The following is a 20,197-nucleotide window of genomic DNA, read 5'->3' as shown; positions in this document are numbered from 1 at the left end:
AATGGTTAGTTGGAGACCAAAAAAATGTCCCTTCAAGGTCAAAATGTACTGGTACTACTACATTTGGTCCCCATAGGGAATACTAGGACCAAACACACACACACACACACACACACAGATTTGAATTACAATACTGCTTTACAGGCAAAGCCAATGTTATTTTTGCTGGTTGATATTGTCTTATAGTCTATTATATCTGTAAAGCGCTATATGTATGAAGTGCTATAATAAATAAATCTTCAAAATAGCACATCAGAAAGCAAACATTGATTAACTGCCGGATAAAAAAAGTTATTAATGTCCCATACTGGATATGGTTTTCTTTAATGTGAGAATATTTCAACATCAGGAATCTAAGCTAACATTGATTAATATTTCACTTAGAATTTACCGTTTTGTATCTTGTGTAATAAATGAGTCTCTGTAGGTGTAGAATTCTCCATACATGGTCTCCATCACATTTATTTTCTGTACCATTGGAAGAAAACAACTATGTGGGACATTAATAGTCTGGCAGTCTTCATCTCATCTTGACAAGTTTGTTGACTTCACACACGAAGACTAAAGGAATATTTAACACTGCAGCTTAATTAATGGCTGTGATTAATCAGTGTTCATGATTGTTTTAAGTCATCCTTTGTTTTCTTCTGTGTTTTACTAATTGGTCTCTCAAAGAGATTTTCAAAGCATTTTGAAATGCTAATCCTAGTAAAGCACAACAGAGCAGAAATGACACACGACACATCCAAATATCTGCAGTCTTTATTTCAACAAGACTAAGAAATGTTTAATATAACTTCTCTCTTACATTTTTAGCATCTATCTCTTTGTTTCGCCCATATTAAGCACACACTCTGAATGGGTAAAATCTGATGAACATCTCTCAGAGACCACTAAAATGACTGCTGATTATTTACAATTTGTTTTTTTCTTTCTTCAGCGTCTCTCACTCCTCATCACAGATGACTCCATTGATGTACAGGGCTGCAGGCCCTGCGATCTGTCCAACTCAAGGTCAGCAATCAATCTAAAGATGACATTGCAGAGGTTCATTCAAGAGTCCATGTCATCTTCACACTGACTCGGAGTAGCTTGACATACTAAGCACAAGACACTTCCTTTCCTGGTCATTACATCAGAGCCATCTTAACATGTGACAGTGGGAAGCTTTGGGTCAAATGTACAGAAAACACATATTGCTTTCTATTCGTTGCAGCACATCAGACTAGAAAAATACATAATCAATCTGAGGTGCTGCTGTAGAGATCTACTCATTTCAGGCTCATGAAACCCTGACGATTCTTTTCCATGTCTGAGGACTGGCCATTCATCCATAGATACTGAATGAACCTCAAATGAATAAAAATTAACGTAAAAAGTATGCATGTTGCAGATACGATTAAAAGCATCATTTAAAACTCTCTTGCTGTGAGGTATCTGAATGCCAATTAAAAGTGCATGTGACATCAGGAACGATCAAGGACCGATGGCCAGCCCTGTCCTTGCATCAGCTTGTACAATTTTCACAATCCCCTTACATAAAACTGTAACGACAAAAATGCTTACGGTAGCTCGGTTTACAAAATCTAAATATTATGTAACATGAAATCTGAAGCCAAAATAAAACCATCGGTTAAATTGTGAATTCATTCATCAACAGACATAAATATTGTGAAGACTGAAATTAAGATACCTAGGAAAGCGATGCTTGCGAATGCCTTTCAAAGAGACATGTGGTTAAATAACTTACTGTACAAGAGCGAGGGGAGCTAGTTTTTCTGAGAGGTGGGTGGAAAGCCCTGGAGACCGAGAGAGATTTTCTTTTAAACCAACCAACAAGCACTTGTCAGCCATCTGAATGGGAACTCGCATGCATAGCCACTTTTGAAACTGGTGTTGTAACGTACCACACACACACTGTCTATTGCTCTATATGAGGAAAGGTTTTAAAATGTGTACCGAATTCTATGGATATCAATCGGGTATGGGGAAAAGGCTGGACATTTTAGGTTACAGACAGAAATGAAAGAAACAAAAACTAAAAGAGGCCACCCAACCTCTCAAATCAGCACCGTCTGTCACTGTGTAGTGAAATCTGCTGTAGTACCTATCATACAGTTTTATACCTTACAGTACACTTCAAGCAAAATAAACACCTCCACATAAAACCCTGTGTAAAATTCCTCCAGACAGCTCAGCCTTAAGCCATCTTCAGCATACACTCGTATCCAGCTGGTTCTCCTTGAAATGTCCAGTAAAAAACAACTTTACTCTGGCCACACAGTCCACATCATGCAAAATACATGATCATCTTTGAGGGAACCATCGAGGCCTATTCAAAGTATCAACTTTCAGACAGACCTTACCTAACCAAAGCTCCTTCTTCATCACACACACATACTGAAGACTATATTCTCAAGTTATATATTATACTGCTGAAAATATTTGGGATGATGATACAGGGGCTGTGAAAGTTGGAAACATACAGAAAAGAAAAGAAAAAAAAAACACTTTGTGTCTGGAATCCTCTAGTTTTGATTTCACTCACAAGGCAGCATTGTATACATTTTTGTCAGTCGCAACCCAGATGAAATGCCCATTTATGAAGTATTTAAGGCATCGTGAAGTTTTTATCATCTTCTAAAATTCAAGAACATATATATGATCTGCAGCCAACCAAAGCCTCCATGCACACCAACACACATGCTCAAAATGTATAAAAAAAAAAATTTGAGTACTTCATACAGATTTGCTTAAATCATACGTGTTATATGGGTTGATTAATTGTTTACGTTTTATAAAAAGCGCTCGGATGATATATACAGCCAATCGTACACTCATCCACCCAAACACACACTCAATCTGACTTACTTTCAAACTAACACTTATTTAAACCATAACCGAAAAAATCATGAGTCGTCGTCAATGATTCTGGACACTACAGACACGAAGGACTAAAACCCAGCTGACGTGAAATGCTGTATGGAAACATATAGCTGTACATAAATGAAGTCCGTTCTTATAAACACAAAAAATACACTGAAGGGAAGTTATTTGAATATTAATAACTCGACTGTCTTCCCCAGATGGCAGGCAGACGGAGATCCTGAAAGCAGTGTCTTTAATGTCCTATGGCAGTTTTCTGCTCTCTTGTTCAAATTCGTACAAACACACATCCTGTTCCTCTCTTGGCCGGTCTTATCTCGTGTGTGGGGTGAGCAGGGCGAGCAGGAGTGCCGTCACAGCCAGCGCCAGGCTGAAAGGTGCCAACCGTGTACCACTAGAGGGCTGTTTGTCAGATTGAATCTTGATAATGCGAGGTTTAGCGGGTGCTGGGGTGGAGAAGTAGATGTCCCCGTCACTGTCGCAAGGGGGCGAGTCACAGCCACTTCCGCTTTCCTCTCCACTGCCGGCATCTTCTGAAGAGCCGGGAAAGACAGAGATAAACATTAAAAACAGGCTCATATGACATCATCTTGACATTTCATAATAAATGTCACTTGAATTGAACCACAACTGTAACTCAAACAAAACAGATGCCTCTCGTACCATTGACAAATGTGATGTCGGTGCCAGTGTAAGCAGCCTTAAGCCGGCTGGTCATTTCCTTCAGCACTGCTATCTGCCGCCGAATCACCATGTCTGGTTTAGTGATGTCAACTTCCACATCTGGATTAGACACCTGATTGGCTAAGCCATTGCCTATGACGACAGAGTCGTACCTGCATGTGAAGAAAGGAAGGAAAATTTGAGTTGCAGCTTGAGTGAGGAATGAAATGGAGGAATTTTACTGTACTGCGACCAATAAAAGTGTCTTTTCAAAACCTAGTTTAAAACAGCCAAGCTCCTAGAAATGTACTCTTTGTAGGTTTCATATGGTTTTGAAAAACTGAATATACCATTTTCAAGAAGTATTTTAATATAACGACTCTAAAAATGTCATGTGATTTAACAATTAAAAAGTAATACTATATTTTCCTTACTACTCAAGTGTTCACTTCTTAATTATTTTCAAAAATGTTTTTCAAAGCAGAATTTTTTTTTTTTAATAAATTTGAGTTAAAGTAAAGTCTGAAGTGAGTTGCACCACATGACCTTGCTTTGTCAAAAAAATATAAAATTCAGATATTTTAAGATATTTACTGACAGCCATGAGGGTCTCCATTATATCATTTCCTTTTTATTCTTATTTTTGCCCCCGCATGTTTGTTGCACCACACGACTTTGATTTAGTGAACAAAAGTTTTCCAAATGTTGCTACACTGCTAATTTGTACTGCTTTTCTAAGAAAGGTTTCCTTTTCAAAAATGTAATTCTTGAAATAGAGGCGTCATTCTCTATTATGATATCAGTACAGATTTAGCGCTCTGAAGTTTTTGACATTATGCTTTTTAGGGCTGTGTATCACCACCAGCAAAGTCACGATACGATACGTATCACGATACAGAGGCCACGATACCATACGTATCACGATACAGGACTGCACTGAATTTCACCTCAGCAGAATTTAGTAAAACAGCTGTTTATTAAACATTGCATACTATAGGGCCACTTCTAACTATTGGCAGAGCAGGCAATTGACCTCTGCATTATGAAGGGCCTCCATAACTGTACCACAGTACAATATAGGTAATGGCATATGTTTCATGTTTACATTGTGCACTCCCCACCAAGTACAATATTCTGATTGTTTGCATCTTGTTTTTAAGCCTATAAATAATAATGTACTCATTCTAATAAATTTATATTGTAATCTACTCATTCTAATATATTTATAAAAAAATCATATTTACATTGCTGGTAGGTAATCATTGCACAAATTAACACAATCTCTACGTTTAAAAAAAAAAAATTAGAAGTGTTCTAAACCAACGCGCTGTCTTCTGTAACGCGCACACACGTTCAGTCACTCACACAGATCACATTGCGGCCGCACTGAGACATTCAGGAACAAACTTTTTAGCGCTGCCCTGCAATTTTATCAACTAAATAGCTTAATTGATCAAGAGCTACATTATCTTTCTCAACAAGGAGCTGGTAACATCACTGTTTCTAAAGGAATTAAAGCCACAGCTTCACTGTTAATAGAGAAACGCGGCAAAACGGTGGTAATTCATTCATACACAGCCCCTCTCTCTCTCTCTCTCTCTCTCTCATAAATGAACACTTAATGAATTACACTTTTCTGAGGATAGAATATTGAAGTGGAGATCGCTAAACTGCAAGCTAACCGGTGTTTTCAGAAAGCAAGCGCGTTTATCCACAGTGACGAGAGAGTGTGTGCACATGGTTGCCAGGTTGACAAAGATAAGTAGCACACTTAACAGATATTTCCGTATTGCGAAAGTGTGAAGCTGTGTTTCGGGGATTACGTCTCTTTATATCAGGCAACCCAGTTGTGTTCCTCTGCAGCCAGATTAAACCTTCTTGTAGCCTATATATTATGCTTTATTCATTATTTTTTAGAAACCTCGCACTTTTCTACTCAATTTTAAATGTTGTTCTTGTATTCAAATTAAGCACGGTCCACTGCTGCCCACGTGTCACAATATCGATACAGGGCCAGCTGTCAAATCTCTGTGACGATACATCGTCATATCGATGTATCGAACACAGCACTAATGGTTTTTAATTCCATAATTTAAAACAAATCCCGCAATGATTTGAATACACCTCTCATATGATGAGCAAGTATAAACTGCATTTTAAAGTGATTGTGAAAAACGTCATAGATCTGCTCAAAAAGAGGACCATCATTTCATTGACCCACCTGCTTTTTGCTGTACCATTCCAGCATTCATCACCGATGGCAATCCGTTCTCCAACACACACAGTGTCCGGCAGGGTGGACCAGAACTTTTTGGCGTGCTTCAGTTTCTTCTTGACATCGGTCAACTAGGAAACAAACAGTTTGTGTTACAACCATTCCTTTCTGATCTGGTAGAATAAATCAACATGTTTTTAAAGAAAGTTTCTAGAAGGGATGTAAGTGGTAAGGGAGCCCATTATCCTTACCAGTCGGTCCAGGCTGGTGCCAGCAGCAGTGGTGGGTCTGGCATCAGGGCTGTAGGGTCGGAAACGCCCGGGGAAGCCTGAGTCTTTAGTAGAGCGCCGGGTGCGGAATGCCATGTTGGGCTTGGGCTGCCCACATCCCTGAAACACCTGAAACAGATAAATAACTATAAATACACATAAGCATAGGTTTAATAAAAACAGGCATTTCTGATATACATGTGAAAATGTCATTTTTGAATTAAAAGCATACCTTCTGTGAGACCTGTATGCTGTTCTCTTGCATGTTCATGATGGCGTCTGAGATCTTCACGTCTATGGGATCCATGACTGACTCAAAGTTAAAGGGTCCCTCCAGCCTCTCAGCGAGACCCAACATGGCATCTTAAATTCATAAAATTCAAAATAAAGGCATTAATGAAGGGAACACCCTCAAAGCAATCCATTTCATCAATGCTTTCAATTAACCATGACCAAAAAAAAAAATGCTGACATTTCCACCACTAGAGGGCAGCATACAGTCATCGGTCCAGGCTAAGCTCATGAGGAACTGAAGCCTGTTGTGCAAACAGTTTTAGATGCCTGAACAAGGTGCCCCAATTAAGGTTCCGCCCAAAGCTGACAGTCAGGGTGAGCAAAGCCAGTCCCAGAGTCCCACGAGCCAGGAACACTTTGCGAGAGCGCACGAGAATGTGTGACGGGACCTGAGACCACACGGCCTTTCAGAGTCACGAGAGGCCCAAAACACTTCATGAAACACATACAAGGATAAAAACAGAGCCGCTCCCCAGTGTTCACTCCTAATTCAAGTCAACTCCAATTCTGCTTTCAAGCTGAGGCTTCACATAAATAGTTTTGGCCTCAGAGCAAGTGGAAACCATTTCAATGTGACCTGTTCATTTTCAATCTGTGCTTATGATACTCCTCTGCTTAGTGTGGAAAACTGGCTCCATTACATTTAGGAATAGTTCAGTAATAAATCAATTGCTTGAGCCATTTAACACTCTCTTACCAAGGAAGTTATTCCACTCTGTGTCCAGATCGGCTTGATTGGCCAGGCAGCCTCGCATGACGTTGAGACAGTAGTTCTTGCAGGGCTTCAGCGCCACCTGGCCGGTACAGTACGGGCAGTATAACATCTTCATAGCCGCACGCACACAACTCGGGGAGGCACTAACCTGAAAGAAAGGATGAACAAGAAGATTGAGCAAAGTCAGCAGAACAGACACAGGAGGAAAAGGTTAATGAGTCCGTAACCTAATTCATATATGCCTGATGCTGCTGATAAAACTCTGAACAAAGAGCATCAGCGACCCTACCACCTTTTATAAGGTCACTGCTAAAGTTGTGTTTGCTCAATTTGTCATTGCAGGTTCAACTGCTTCTATTAACTCACTAAACACACCGAGAAGCCTTGGCCTCTGATCTTTTAATGCTGGAAGATAAGCCCCGATTGGTCCATCCAGGTGTCCACCTTCACACACTGATAAACCCTATAGAAAACCCGTACTTTCGATCTCTGTTGTCCCTGATCTCGGGCTTGCTTAATAAACATAAGTTGCCATGCTAACCAAATTCAGCTCTAGGGCTGGTACTGATGAAGATTTCCTGTTTCGATTTGTTTTGGATTTACAAACTTTTGATTTGATTTGATTCTGATTTAGTTTGATTTTATTCTGAATCATTAGAGTATGTGTCAGTTATAATTTTCCTTACATAAAGGCATTCTCTCTTTGCTAATGTGATAACAAACAGGGCAGTGTTTCGGACTGATTTAAATGGACCTTTTTGAACTATTCTATAAAATAATCAGTTTATAAGCAGAGTTATCTTAATCAGGGTTAACTATTACTAAAACTATAAAAAATATTTTTGTTAATTGAAATAAAACTGAAATTAAATTATAAGATGATTATATTATAAAATGAAAAAACGTTAGTTTTCAGTTAGCTGCCAAGACAACATTTCTAATCTTACTTTAGGTTGAAGCACTAAAATTATTGAAAAATATGAGTAAAAAAAAGAAAAGCTCATAAAATAACTAAAAAATTGTAAGAAAAATTTAAATGAAAACTAAAAATATATCAAATCAATGCTAGCTCAAAATATGAAAAAACTAATAGTATATAAATAATACAAAAATAACACTTTTCATAAGAGTCGTTCATTTCAAGAATCAGGCTACGCAGATCGTGCTGTATGTTTTTAATTCCCTAAAAGAACTGATCATAAGTCACTTGTTTATGGATCAGACTACATTGGTAACATTGTAAATGTTTTTTTTTTTTGAATGCAGCCCTTGAGGACAACACATTTTTTGCCATTATTTTGTCTTATTGCATCACATTCAATAATTATCTGGAAAATTGACAATTTTACCCCTCCCTAGACAGAGAAATTTAAAAATAAATAAATAAAAATCTGCTCACCGTGGAGACTTTGCCCACTACCTCAGGCATGAGCACCAGGCCGTGGGTGAACGTGCGAACTGCGATGAAGGACCGGGTCAACTGCAGGCGCAGCTTGCGTGGAACATCGCCAAAGGGTTTGAGCTGCTCTGTGTGCCTACTGACACACTCCATGTACGAGTTGCTGAACTCATACTGCACATTGACCAGTCGGAACATGCGCTCCAGAAGCTCCGTCCAGAAGTCCGCTAGCATGTCGTCCAGGTTGACGGCGCTGCTCCCATGGCTGTAGTAGTGGCGTAGCTCACTGAAGAAATGCTCGAAGAGCTCGGCGTTCTTCACATACATCAAGCCGTAGGTCCGCACGAACATGTCATTGAGAGATTTCTCTGCATTGCTCAACAGCTCTCTGAAGAACTCTGAGAACAAAGGACAATAACGATGGAGTTTAGTTTTAAATATGTCAAAGGTGATGAAGGTTTTCAAGTGCATTCCTTCTGTGACAACAGCTGGAGTGAATGTTCTGAATCTGATAAAATGCATTGTGTGTGTGCGCACTTGTAGTGTACTTCAAATCTTATTTCTAATCTATATACATATATATATATATATATTAGTGCTGTCAATCGATTACATTTTGTTTTCTGAAACTTTTTAAATATACTTTTATATTGTAATAATTTCACATTTAATCTTCAAATTAATGTAGAAACAACATAAAGACAGTATATTTTTTATATTTGTTTAATGGCATATTTTTTATGACTGAAGGCCAGTATCACTGACTACTAAAATATTCCTAATATTTAACCATTGACTATAGCCATTCAACATTACAGTATAATTGAGAGCTATACATTTTATTTGTTTTATTTAACGCAACTGAAATGTTCCCCAAGTCCAAAAACGTAGCAAGGAGATCTGTAAAATAATCCAGGGTGATGCGGAGGAGACGAATTGTTGAATAAAGTTTTTTTTTTTCTTTTCTTTTCTTTTGCGCACAAAAAGTATTCTCGTAGCTTCGTATAATTACGGTTGAACCCCTGATGTCACTTTTACAGATCTCCTTGCTACGTTTCTGGACCTGGGAATATTACAGTTGCGTTGCTGTCTATGGAGGGTAAGAGAGCTCTCAGATTCCATCAAAAATATCTTAATTTGTGTCCCGAAGATGAACGAAAGTCTTACGGGTTTGAAATGACATGAGGGTGAGTAATTCATTTTAATTCATTGTTCATTCTTGGGTGAACGAACCCTTTAAGGCAGCTTTAATCGCCTTCATGACTTAACGGACCACGACATTGCATGCACATTGCAAAATATTTTTAACGCGTTAAAGGGGTCATATGATGCGATTTCAATTTTTCCTCTTTGAAGTGTTACAAGCTCTTGGTGCATAAAGAAGAACTGTAAAGTTGCAAAGACTAAAGTCTCAAATTCAAAGAGACATTCTTTATAAAAGTTAAGAGTCAGCCACGCCTACCTAAAACGACTCGTTCTAACACATCCCCATGTCTACGTCACTATGTGGGAAGATTTGCATAACGCCGCCCAAATGTTCACGCAAAGAAAGAAGGCGTAACTTTTATTCTCGCTGTAGTATTGTTGCTGCCGCCATGTCGTGAAGGCGCTGTGTGTTTCGTTGTGAAAGCGAAACTACTTTGTTTGGTCTTCCAAAAGAGGACGATATCCGCTTCATCATGCCTAGAGCTGATCCGTGCTGGTCGCTGAGGAAATACATCAACTTCGCGCTGTGGATCGCCGGATCAGCTTTCACCGCAGACGAAGTGGAGTGTGGTTGCCGCAAGGCTGCCGGCCGCTCCTCCGTCGAATCCGCCGGTCGCCGTGTGTGACACTGTGTTTCATTGTGAAAGCGAAACTAATTTGGCCTTCCAAAAGAGGACACGACTATAAATCAGTGGTTAAGTTCCAGAACAGTTCAACCCAAATATTCAGATGTGTGCATCACATTTTATGGAGAACTGCCTTGAATGGCCCAGCCAGAGCCCTGACTTAAACCCAATTGAGCATCTCTGGAGAGACCTAAAAATTGCTGTCCACCAACGTTTACCATCCAACCTGCCAGAACTGGAGAGGCTCTGCAAGGAGGAATGGCAGAGGATCTCCAAATCCAGGTGTGAAAAACTTGTTGCCTCTTTCCCAAAAAGACTCATGGCTGTATTAGATCAAAAGGGTGCTTCTACTAAATACTGAGCAAAGGGTCTGAATACTTAGGACCATGTGATATTTCAGTTTTTCTTTTTTAATAAATCTGCAAAAATGTCAACAATTCTGTGTTTTTCTGTCAATATGGGGTGCTGTGTGTACATTAATGAGGAAAAAAATTTAACTTAAATGATATTAGCAAATGGCTGCAATATAACAAAGAGTGAAAAATTTAAGGGGGTCTGAATACTTTCCGTACCCACTGTATATTATTTTTTTTAAATGTACTTGTAGGTAATATTAATTAAATAAAAACAGAGTACACTTTCATGACAGTTTAACACTCTTAAGAACAAGAGAAAGTGCACTTTGTGATCATGTCAAATAATTTTTTTTTACTTCAAAGTACATTATTAATCAGTTTTAATAATTTTTTGTACACTTTTGTTGACTAACAAAGCACGTGTAAAGTATGTGATTATAATTTTAACTGTAGTTTGTTATTTGATACTAGATTAGTAGTTCATATATTTTAAATGTCCTACATTTCAATTTTAGCATTACAAATGTTTAACTGCCAAAGTCCAAAAAAGACTAATAACTAAAGATTACAGTAAAAAGCACCAAAAAGTAGGCTACACAATTTGTGTACTATATTCTTAGTCTGAGGTCATATGATAAACCTATAACAACTGATGAAGTCCGACCTGTCAATTTATTACAAGTTAATGTCTACAAAAGACCTGGAATACAGGCAAAGTCATCTAGACTGCATTTACAATGCTTTTATTATGCTTTTTTGCCCTTTTTGAAATGTAACAGATGAGACCACTATGAACTGTCAGAAAAGATCTCTATTAAGATTCATTAAAAATTCCATTTGGAACAACATAGCAGGGAGTAAATGATGATAATTTTCATTTTTGAGAGAAATACTGTTTTAACACTCATTAATTGTACATTAAGAAACTTTTGAGTTTCGAGCCCTCATCTTTAAAGCATTCTCGGGTAAGAAACAAGATAAGAAAAGAGATCTCTACATCTTATCTTTAAAAGAATGTGCACTTACTGGCCATGAACACAAACATAACAGATCTGAATTTGAGCACATGTGTAACATGGAACTGAGTGTGCATGCAGAAAGACTTCACTTTAGAAAAAGCACACAGACTGTCAACTTCAACACGTATAAAATGAATTGCTATTAACTTTGGAACGTCAGCTGGCAGAACGTCCATGACTTTTCATTACAATGAAAGGAGACAGCGATTTAGTGCTCCGCAGAGGCCTCGGCCTAACTTGCTCTCACTTGACTGGAAAACCTACCAGAACTGCCGGGGAGGCCAGAAAAGCGCATGGTTATTATCTAAACAGATTAATGCATATTCCATTTGACCCGACACAAGGTTTTCACTCGCTACATTCCAGGAAAATAACTTTTGTGTCAAAGGAGAAAGAGCTGAGAGTGCAGAAAGGATGAAGGGCAGCTAACGTCTCGCCCATCGAGCCGGTTGAGGCTGACTGATATCAATGGCATTTTCCTGTTGTCACATTCCATTCGCTTTTCTTTCTCTCCGCACAGCTCCTGCTCCGTCCTTCAGAAGGCTTTTCAATAGGATTACTGAATAATGCCGACCCCCCTCCCCGAAAACGGACCTGTACCCCCCCTGAAACCCCTCGCTGACTCTCTCCTGCTTTCAGTTCATCAGTGGATTCAGAAGGCTCTCTTCATTGGAGACGGGGAACAATGCCCTACTTCATCCTGTGGAATGTCAGGCCCCCTTTCCTCCCAGCCTCCCCAAATAATCCAGCCCCTCTCTCCCATGAAACCCTCTCTCTCTCCCGGCCCGGCAAACCCTACTTTTTTAATCTGAACAAAATGAGAATTCCAAAGAAATGCTTCACCTCTCTTCCCGCGCTCACACATGCTCGCCCCGCAAAGTGCACCATTTGTTTTTCGCCTTTGTATCACCTTTCTCCTCTCGCTAAAAGCCAGCCGGCCCGCAGCACAGATGCCCTGCGCATAATGTGTGAGACTTTGAAGTGTTAAGTGGCCATGCATCTGAAAGCGTCGTCTGGTGTTCTCGTAAACCGTCTTTCACTACCCATTGGCTTCGTCGACACAAACAAGACACCTCAGGTTTATAAACAAACAAGGCACACTGTGCTGCTGTCAATTCCATCTCAAGCTAACGCACAGTCAGGTTAATGACAAGAGGTGTGTGTGTGTGTGTGTGCTCGTGTGAGAGATGGACAGGGGAATGCAAGTGTAGGGCTTTGAGGCCTTTTCTAAATGCCCCATCCTGCTGTGTAACCACGGACACCGGAAACACTGCAGGCCTTGCATTTAGCTCCCCTCTCATGAGTGGCCCTCGGCCCCTGGCCCCACACAGGGAGAGAGATAGAAGGCACCCAGCTCCACGCTCCATTGACAGAGATTAAACCTTAAGGGCCACCGCACCCGCCTTCCTCCAGATCCCGAGGAATGACAGAGCTGTCACAAGTTTAATGTCAGGGGGGAGCAAAGAACGAGGAGAGGGAAACATAAGAAAAGATGGGAAAGAGGTGAGGATGAGAATATTTTCCAGGTTTGCAGGTTTGTGTGCCATTACCAAAGAAAACATGAATTTACATGAGCCACTTCAAGGACGTGCATGCTAAATCACAGTAAAGTGAAATAAATTTTTGTAGTTCTTGGAAGATTTTTGTGCATATGCATCAAGGCATGACTAGAGACAATAATTACACCCCAGTGAAATGCAAAAGAACTCAAAAGTTTGCTAAACTGCTTATGACAGTCAATGACACAATGGCGTTTTTTTTGGTCCAAATTTACAAAAAAAAAAAAAAACCACACAATTCATGTATGCAATGATTACCAGAAAAAAGCAGTGAAGCACATTTGTTAAAATATTACTATTCAAAAAACTTTTGTTAGCTAAATTAAAGCTGCAGTCTGTAAGTTTTGCCTCTTTGTCGCCATCTCTGTTTGAAAACCTGGAATTGCAGCTGTGTGCGGAATTATCTAGCTTGCGTGGGTTGTGCGGCGGCACGGCTGCAGCACGGATGAATCTAATGTTCTGAGGAGTATGTGTGGCAGTCAGTCAATGCACCGGTGTGGATATCTACTGTACTTCGCAATCACAGATTCTAGCCTATGTCTTGGAATATGACCCAAATAAGAATTTTCACCGTATATTGCCATCTGAACAAGTAAGTAACAAGTCTGCCACGTTTGTTCTGACCAACTGAGGAAAAAAGCATTACCATAAATTTCGCTACCAATGGTGATTAAATCTAAAGATCGGTTAGCTTATATTACATCAAACCGTTCAAATTATTATTATTGTTATACTTTATTCTCAAATGATTAATGTTAACAACATCAGCATTGGTGACTATGAGTATAGTGTGCATTAGCATGTAGATTTTGATTTCTGCACAGTCTAATCTAATTGTCATACTCTTCGAATTTCATATTAAGAAATTATTTTAAAGTAGGGCTGCCACTAATGACCATTTTTATTTTGATTAATCTATCGACTAATTTATCAATTAATCAATTAATCTTAATGATTAATTGATTTAAACTTATTAAACTATATTTCATTAAACCAAATGAAATCCAAAAGTAAAAAAGTAAAGTGCAGCATAAAGTGCAAGAAGCAAGTGTCCATCTCGTAGTCCAAATCACTGAAATCAAAGTTCAGTATTCTAGTGTAAGAATGACAACATATCCACATGTTCTAGTCTACTAATAATAAAATTATAATCAAAAAACACTTTTTAAAGGAGTATTTACCAGAAATATTATTTACCAGAATTTATTTAGGAGAAAATATGTAAATATGCAGTATTTCTGAAATATTTTTTTAATTATTATTTATATATATAAAATCAATTAATTGGAGATGCTTTTGATTATTAACCTTTAATGGAACCATTCAAATGGAATCCAGAAAATAATGGAAAACAGAATTTGGTAAAGATAAAACTGTAAAACTCAATTAGTTAGTCAGGCTTTTTGATTAATACAATTTAATTTATCCATTAAAACAGAGTATAGAAAAATGAAAATGGAAAAAAACTAATTTGGAAATAAAATGGATTTCATAGTGCCCTATAATAAAAAAATTTTTTTTGTGGTAATAAAAATAGATGTAAGTGAACAATAGCCTTTAAAATTACTTAAAATACATATATAATAGCAATGAGGCAATAATAATTAGTTCAAATAAATGATCAAAAGCAAGAAATCATATGGTTTTATTGAACAAAATTGTTAAAATACAATGTAATGTACATTACGCATTACAACAAAGGCCTGCAGGGGGCGCCAACGGCCTGACGATTGTTTTTACAAATTACTGTGCGATCTAATCCTTGTTTAATATTGACCAAGCACCATTTCATTCAAATGTCACTTAATCTTTAATATTTGGCCATTTCTTTAGGACAGAAATGTTATAGCCACTGTAATTAAATGAATATGTGAACATCAAAATGTGTAAACTCAGAGTGAGGGTTTGAGCTTTTATTTTGAAACCGCGATGTATTCTTTGCGTAGATTTATAAATGATTTACCTTACACATCTGATGAAATGGCGCATGTTGCGTTCCCAGATGAACGTTATAATAAACTCACAACAACATGCAGAGATGGAGTTTGAAACGCTCCACACATGTAAATGATAACAGTTCCTGTGGAACTACTGTGAACGGAGACTGTGTGACGCATGTACTTAACCTACACGCATGTAAATAATTAAACCGCAAATACTGTATTAGAACTGGATCGCATATAATTATTTAATTAAATCGTAGCATTTGTGAATTCACAGTTATGCTTAATTATGCCTAATAATGCATTTTATTCATTCTCATCTGTGAAATGCGCCACTTCCAGTATTTTGCCGGTTAGTCACGCGAGCAAAATTAAGTCGAGGGTTTTTAAAAATCGAATAGTCTAATAAAATCGATGAATCGCGACAGCCTTATTTTAAAGGCACAATATGTAATTTTCGCCGCTAGAGGGCGCGTATTCAAAATAAACAAAGAGACAAAGGCGTAGTTTGATGACGCCGTGACTGAGTGTGGAATCATGGGAGTTGTCGTCTTCATCCCCACAGCCGATGCAATCCGACGGGACTCGGGCAGAAGTCATGTTCATGGATGAGCTAATGATTTATTAACGTAGTAGAATGAAGCAAGGTGAGGCTGAAAGCCGTCGAAGCGAAATGAGGCCGCTGAACGAGCGTGACACACGGCTCGAAAGCAGCAGAGCTCTTATTATGCCACAGTCGACTGCTTCCGCTCCTCCTGGTCGTGCATATGTGTGGGAACAAAAGCAGCGCAAGTACACAAGTCAGCAAAATATATAACACTGTTCTAGTGGTTTTTGGATATTTTAATAAATAAATGATAATAAATCGTACATATTGTGCCTTTAACCCAAAAAGCGAATTATGCTCCCTTCGAACTGGTTTTTCTTTAAAATAAAAATCTTTGTAATCCCAGGCCATCTGTAATCAGAAGCTGAAACTGGAATATAATTTAATTTTATTCACATGTGTTTCATAAACACATAATCCTTTATGGATTACAATCCACCATAAAAATGATACATTTAATTATTTCAGCTGCTGTGAGAAAAGGCTATAAACGATCGGCCACCTGCAGGATCCTCACATGCGATAGCCTAGTAGCCTGAACACCTTCTTTATGTATACAGACGTGACGTAATGACGCAGTGCCATGCTCGAATTTCCCACAAAAACCTACCCGTACCACTCAAATTAGAAAACATTATTATAAGCTAACCGTTATGAATCTGGCTAAAGTAAGGCGGTAGTTTTGAACACTGGCTGGTTATGTACTTGCTCAAATATTGATTTCGACAACACTGGCATATTTTTTGAGATCTGGGATCCCTTCATTATTTTGTTTTCTGAATATGTCAGTACTTCTTCTTAGAGTGTGTCAACCTAAGCATTAAGATGTTATTATGACTGTGGCCCGAATCTGGTTGGGAGTCTGTGATTATATTTGTAGATACTTGCGTATGTATATGTATATACTTTAAAGCTGTAAGGTTTTGTTTGTGGAGGTACATGCATACATTTGATAAATGGTCGGTATGTCTAAACTTTAATGCTCCAACATATATTCTCGAGACATTAGGCTTGACGTTCTTTGTTTTACAATATGTATTTATTTTTTACTTTTAGTTTTATTTAGTTTGTTTAATTATACTTTAATACAGTTTTTTTTTCAATTGGGGGTAGGGTGGGGGGGGGGATATGTTTTCATGATTCTCCTGTGTCTGTATCCTGTTGTTATTGTAAAAGTTCAATAAACAGATAAAAAAATTAAAAAAAAAATTGATTTCAAATTATTTTAACCAAAAAAAAGTAACAGACTGCAGCTTTAAAGTCATGTGGTGCAACCAACTTGCAGGGGCATAAAAAAAAAACAGACCCTTCCGACTCTGGGTCAAGGTCAGTTTCATAAAATGAGAAGAGAAGGCAAGGTTAGTTTAGTTTGTAAAATGTCAAGAAAGAAAGTCATTATGTTCCCTAAAACTTGAAATTACTGAATTTTTATTGGAATTGTTTTGTAAAAGTGTGTGTATATATATATATATATATATATTTTAAGGGGTCCTATTATGCTTTTTCACTTTTAGTTAGTCTGTAATGTTGTTGTTTGAGCATAAAAAAGATCTGCAAAGTTACAAAGCTCAAAGTCCAGTTCAAAAGGAGGTATTTTATTTAACAGAAATCACTTTTCAAAAACCTCAACGAACGACTCGTTTGGACTACAACGTATATTTTCCAGGATGTGTGATATCACAAATATCGACGAATGGGACGAGACCTGGTTGAGTGGCACTAGAGAAGGCAATGAGTGTTATCACTATGTCAGAGACACACTAACTTTCCCAAGGCTGATGAACTTAGAGTGGTTACAATCATCATACAATATGTATTTATTTTTTACTTTTACACTGAAGTTCGCAGGCGGCTGTGGAAAGGGGCATGACATTTCCTGACCAGGCGACGAGTGCTGCCAATCACAGCACACACTGACCCAGCTAACCAATCACAGCACACACTGGCCCAGCTAACCAATCACAGCACACACTGACCCAGCTGACCAATCACAGCACACACTGACCCAGCTAACAAATCACAGTGCATTTCGTATTTCAGAAGGCGGGCCTTCATTTGATACAGGAACTATTCGAGCTGTTCATGTCAGACTGGGGAGAGAGGTGTTGTAATAATGTAAAATATGTGAAAAATAACGTGTTTTTCGAACAACCTAGTATGAGAGCCTGTTCTAGTACTCTCCCAAAACAAAATCAAGACTTTGTAAAAGAGCATAATAGCACCCCTTTAAGATGTGTACACTCACACGTTTTCAAGGTGTGTTGAAAATGTTGTCAATTTTTGTCACGTTATAACATCATATTTTTACATTTTTGCACCATTAAGGAAAAAAAAGCGGCACAACATGGGACATTTGTTTTAAACTAAATTTTTAAAAGATTTTTCCTTCCTTTTCTTTATCGTGGACACCTTGCTTCTGACCGTTTAACAGTTGTGTATAAAGCAAAGTCAGTCATTCAACATCCACCATCCCCCACTCCCCCTTCCTCTCTACATCCTTCTCAACATAACGGCTGAAGTTTTGGGACCCAGTGCTGTAAGCATTACAGTTGGAGGGGCGTTATTCAGGCATCCTACTTCGTCATTAAACGACACTTTATGATACACAGGAGTCTGCCAACAGGCGGGCTGCAGACCTCCCTTCTGATTTTTCCATTAAAACGACCTTCCCGCATCGGTTTAAAGATGTGTGTGAAAGGTTATCCAGGAGGGTGCTCGCTGAGAGAATTACAGAACCGTATTACAATATCTATGAGGAGGAATGGAAAGAGGTGTTTGGACTCAACAAATGTCTCAACACAGGGCCCAAATCTCGGAGCGCTCAAACATGTTCCTCAGAGATCCAGAGGAGGGAAAATTCCTTATTCACTGTCCCACCCTCCACACTAGCTTATTCCTCTACTCATCCCCTTTTGATAACTCTTCTTTAGCCCAGGCAGTAATTGTTCCCCATTTGTGCCAATTAGTTGCTCAGCTTCTTTCTTTCCTTGTGGGATTTCTACCCCCCTGCAGAGGCCTCAAGGAGAAGAATTTGCTAGGGGGTTAAACCTAATTCTTACAGTGCAATCACAACTCCTCCAGACAGGGTCACCAAGACCCAGACCGGACGCATGGGGAGGAACAAACACACCAAGCTCTAGAGGAAAACTATTTCTGCTAGGGGACTTAATTGCCCGTGACTCCAACCTCAAGGCTTTCAAAGCAGAGTGTCTACTTAAGAGTGTGTGTGCTTAAATTCATTTAATCTTAATGACATCTAGCCGCTGTGTTGATAGCGAACATGTTCTACCGCATTTCCTGTTGAACAAGTTGCATGTAACCATTTAGTCTTCATTACCATCTCCAACTACTATAAATACATTCACCTCTGCATCCTGTAGGCCTGTCCAGCACAGAGGAAACATCTATTTGTGCATAAACAAGAGAAAAATATGTTTCTTCTGTAGCAAAAACCTCTTTTACACTCTCAAAGAGACTCAAAGAGATCTCATTTACACCTTAGACATTTCCAAAGCGAAGAAAATACTTGCATTTTAATGAAAGAATGCATTAAGAGTGTCTTTGTTTGCAAGCATAAAAGCTACTGGTATTTTAAGGCTGTTTAGCTCATTAAGTCACATGCCAGGGTCTAGTGCACATTTTACGCAGACTGGCGATTCAGCGCCTATTCCCACGGTAAGAGATCAAAAGACCTGAGAACCTGGAGATGGAGGAGAAATGAAAGGCATAACAGACTTATGGCAGAGAGAAAAGGTGGAGAATGGGGACAAAAGGCAGCAGAGAAAAAGAGCACAGGCGGCGGCGGATGGGATCTGGCCACCGTCGCATTCCGACACGTCACATTCCTGCTCACATCTGGCTGCAATACACACAATCCCTGTTACCATTCACTCCCTGAAGTCTCACTTTCTTTTTACATTCACACAAACAGGCAATCTTGAGAGCCGACCAGGTCACCTCTCACTTCCATCAATGTTCCCTGCAAGCCATCACCTCTGATTCTATTCCCTTTCCTCCGCAAAAGGGATGTAAAAAGATGTTACTTCAGTACCAAGATTCTATTAAAACAAATGTAATAAATGCCTAATAAACCAAACTAATATGCCTAAAAGTACTGTCTAGTATTTTTATTATTATTAAACTGACAAGGAAAAGAAAAATGCCTTACACCACAGCGAAACGAATATGCTATTGAAGGCACTCATATTCAAAGTATTAAAAAAGTAAAAATGACATCCTCGACATATACAGCGCAACTGTGCTCACAGTGACCCGAGTTCAAGTCCCGTCTCGAGGTCCTATGCCGACCCCACTGCCCTCTCTCTACCCAATGCTTTCCTGTCATCTCTCCACTGTCCTGTCTGAATAATAAAGGAATAAAAAGTCCGTAAATATAACTTTTAAAAATGCTGTATTTTTTTTTCTTGTTAATAATGTTGT

At 38.7% G+C, this 20,197-nt stretch overlaps 1 protein-coding gene across 1 annotated transcript in view; it reads right to left on the bottom strand.

Moving 5' to 3' along the window:
* Nucleotides 1–747: 747 nt before the first annotated feature.
* gpc4 (glypican 4) overlaps nucleotides 748–20,197 on the bottom strand; it is a 52,968-nt gene continuing 33,518 nt past the window's right edge. Inside the window, exons 3-9 of the mRNA XM_016245084.1 lie at nucleotides 8,442–8,839; nucleotides 7,025–7,190; nucleotides 6,266–6,396; nucleotides 6,016–6,162; nucleotides 5,771–5,895; nucleotides 3,550–3,722; nucleotides 748–3,419 (exon numbers count right to left, since the gene is read on the bottom strand). Of these exons, the coding sequence (XP_016100570.1) occupies nucleotides 3,199–3,419; nucleotides 3,550–3,722; nucleotides 5,771–5,895; nucleotides 6,016–6,162; nucleotides 6,266–6,396; nucleotides 7,025–7,190; nucleotides 8,442–8,839 (1,361 nt within the window). The 3' untranslated portion in view covers nucleotides 748–3,198. The remainder of the gene's footprint in view (nucleotides 3,420–3,549; nucleotides 3,723–5,770; nucleotides 5,896–6,015; nucleotides 6,163–6,265; nucleotides 6,397–7,024; nucleotides 7,191–8,441; nucleotides 8,840–20,197) is intronic.

The sequence above is a fragment of the Sinocyclocheilus grahami genome, unplaced genomic scaffold (genome assembly GCF_001515645.1).
Source record: "Sinocyclocheilus grahami isolate Dianchi unplaced genomic scaffold, SAMN03320097.WGS_v1.1 scaffold23.1, whole genome shotgun sequence".
Classification (NCBI taxonomy): domain Eukaryota; kingdom Metazoa; phylum Chordata; class Actinopteri; order Cypriniformes; family Cyprinidae; genus Sinocyclocheilus; species Sinocyclocheilus grahami.
The sequence above is the reverse complement of the archived record's forward strand: the minus strand, read 5'-3'. Positions and strand labels throughout refer to the sequence as shown.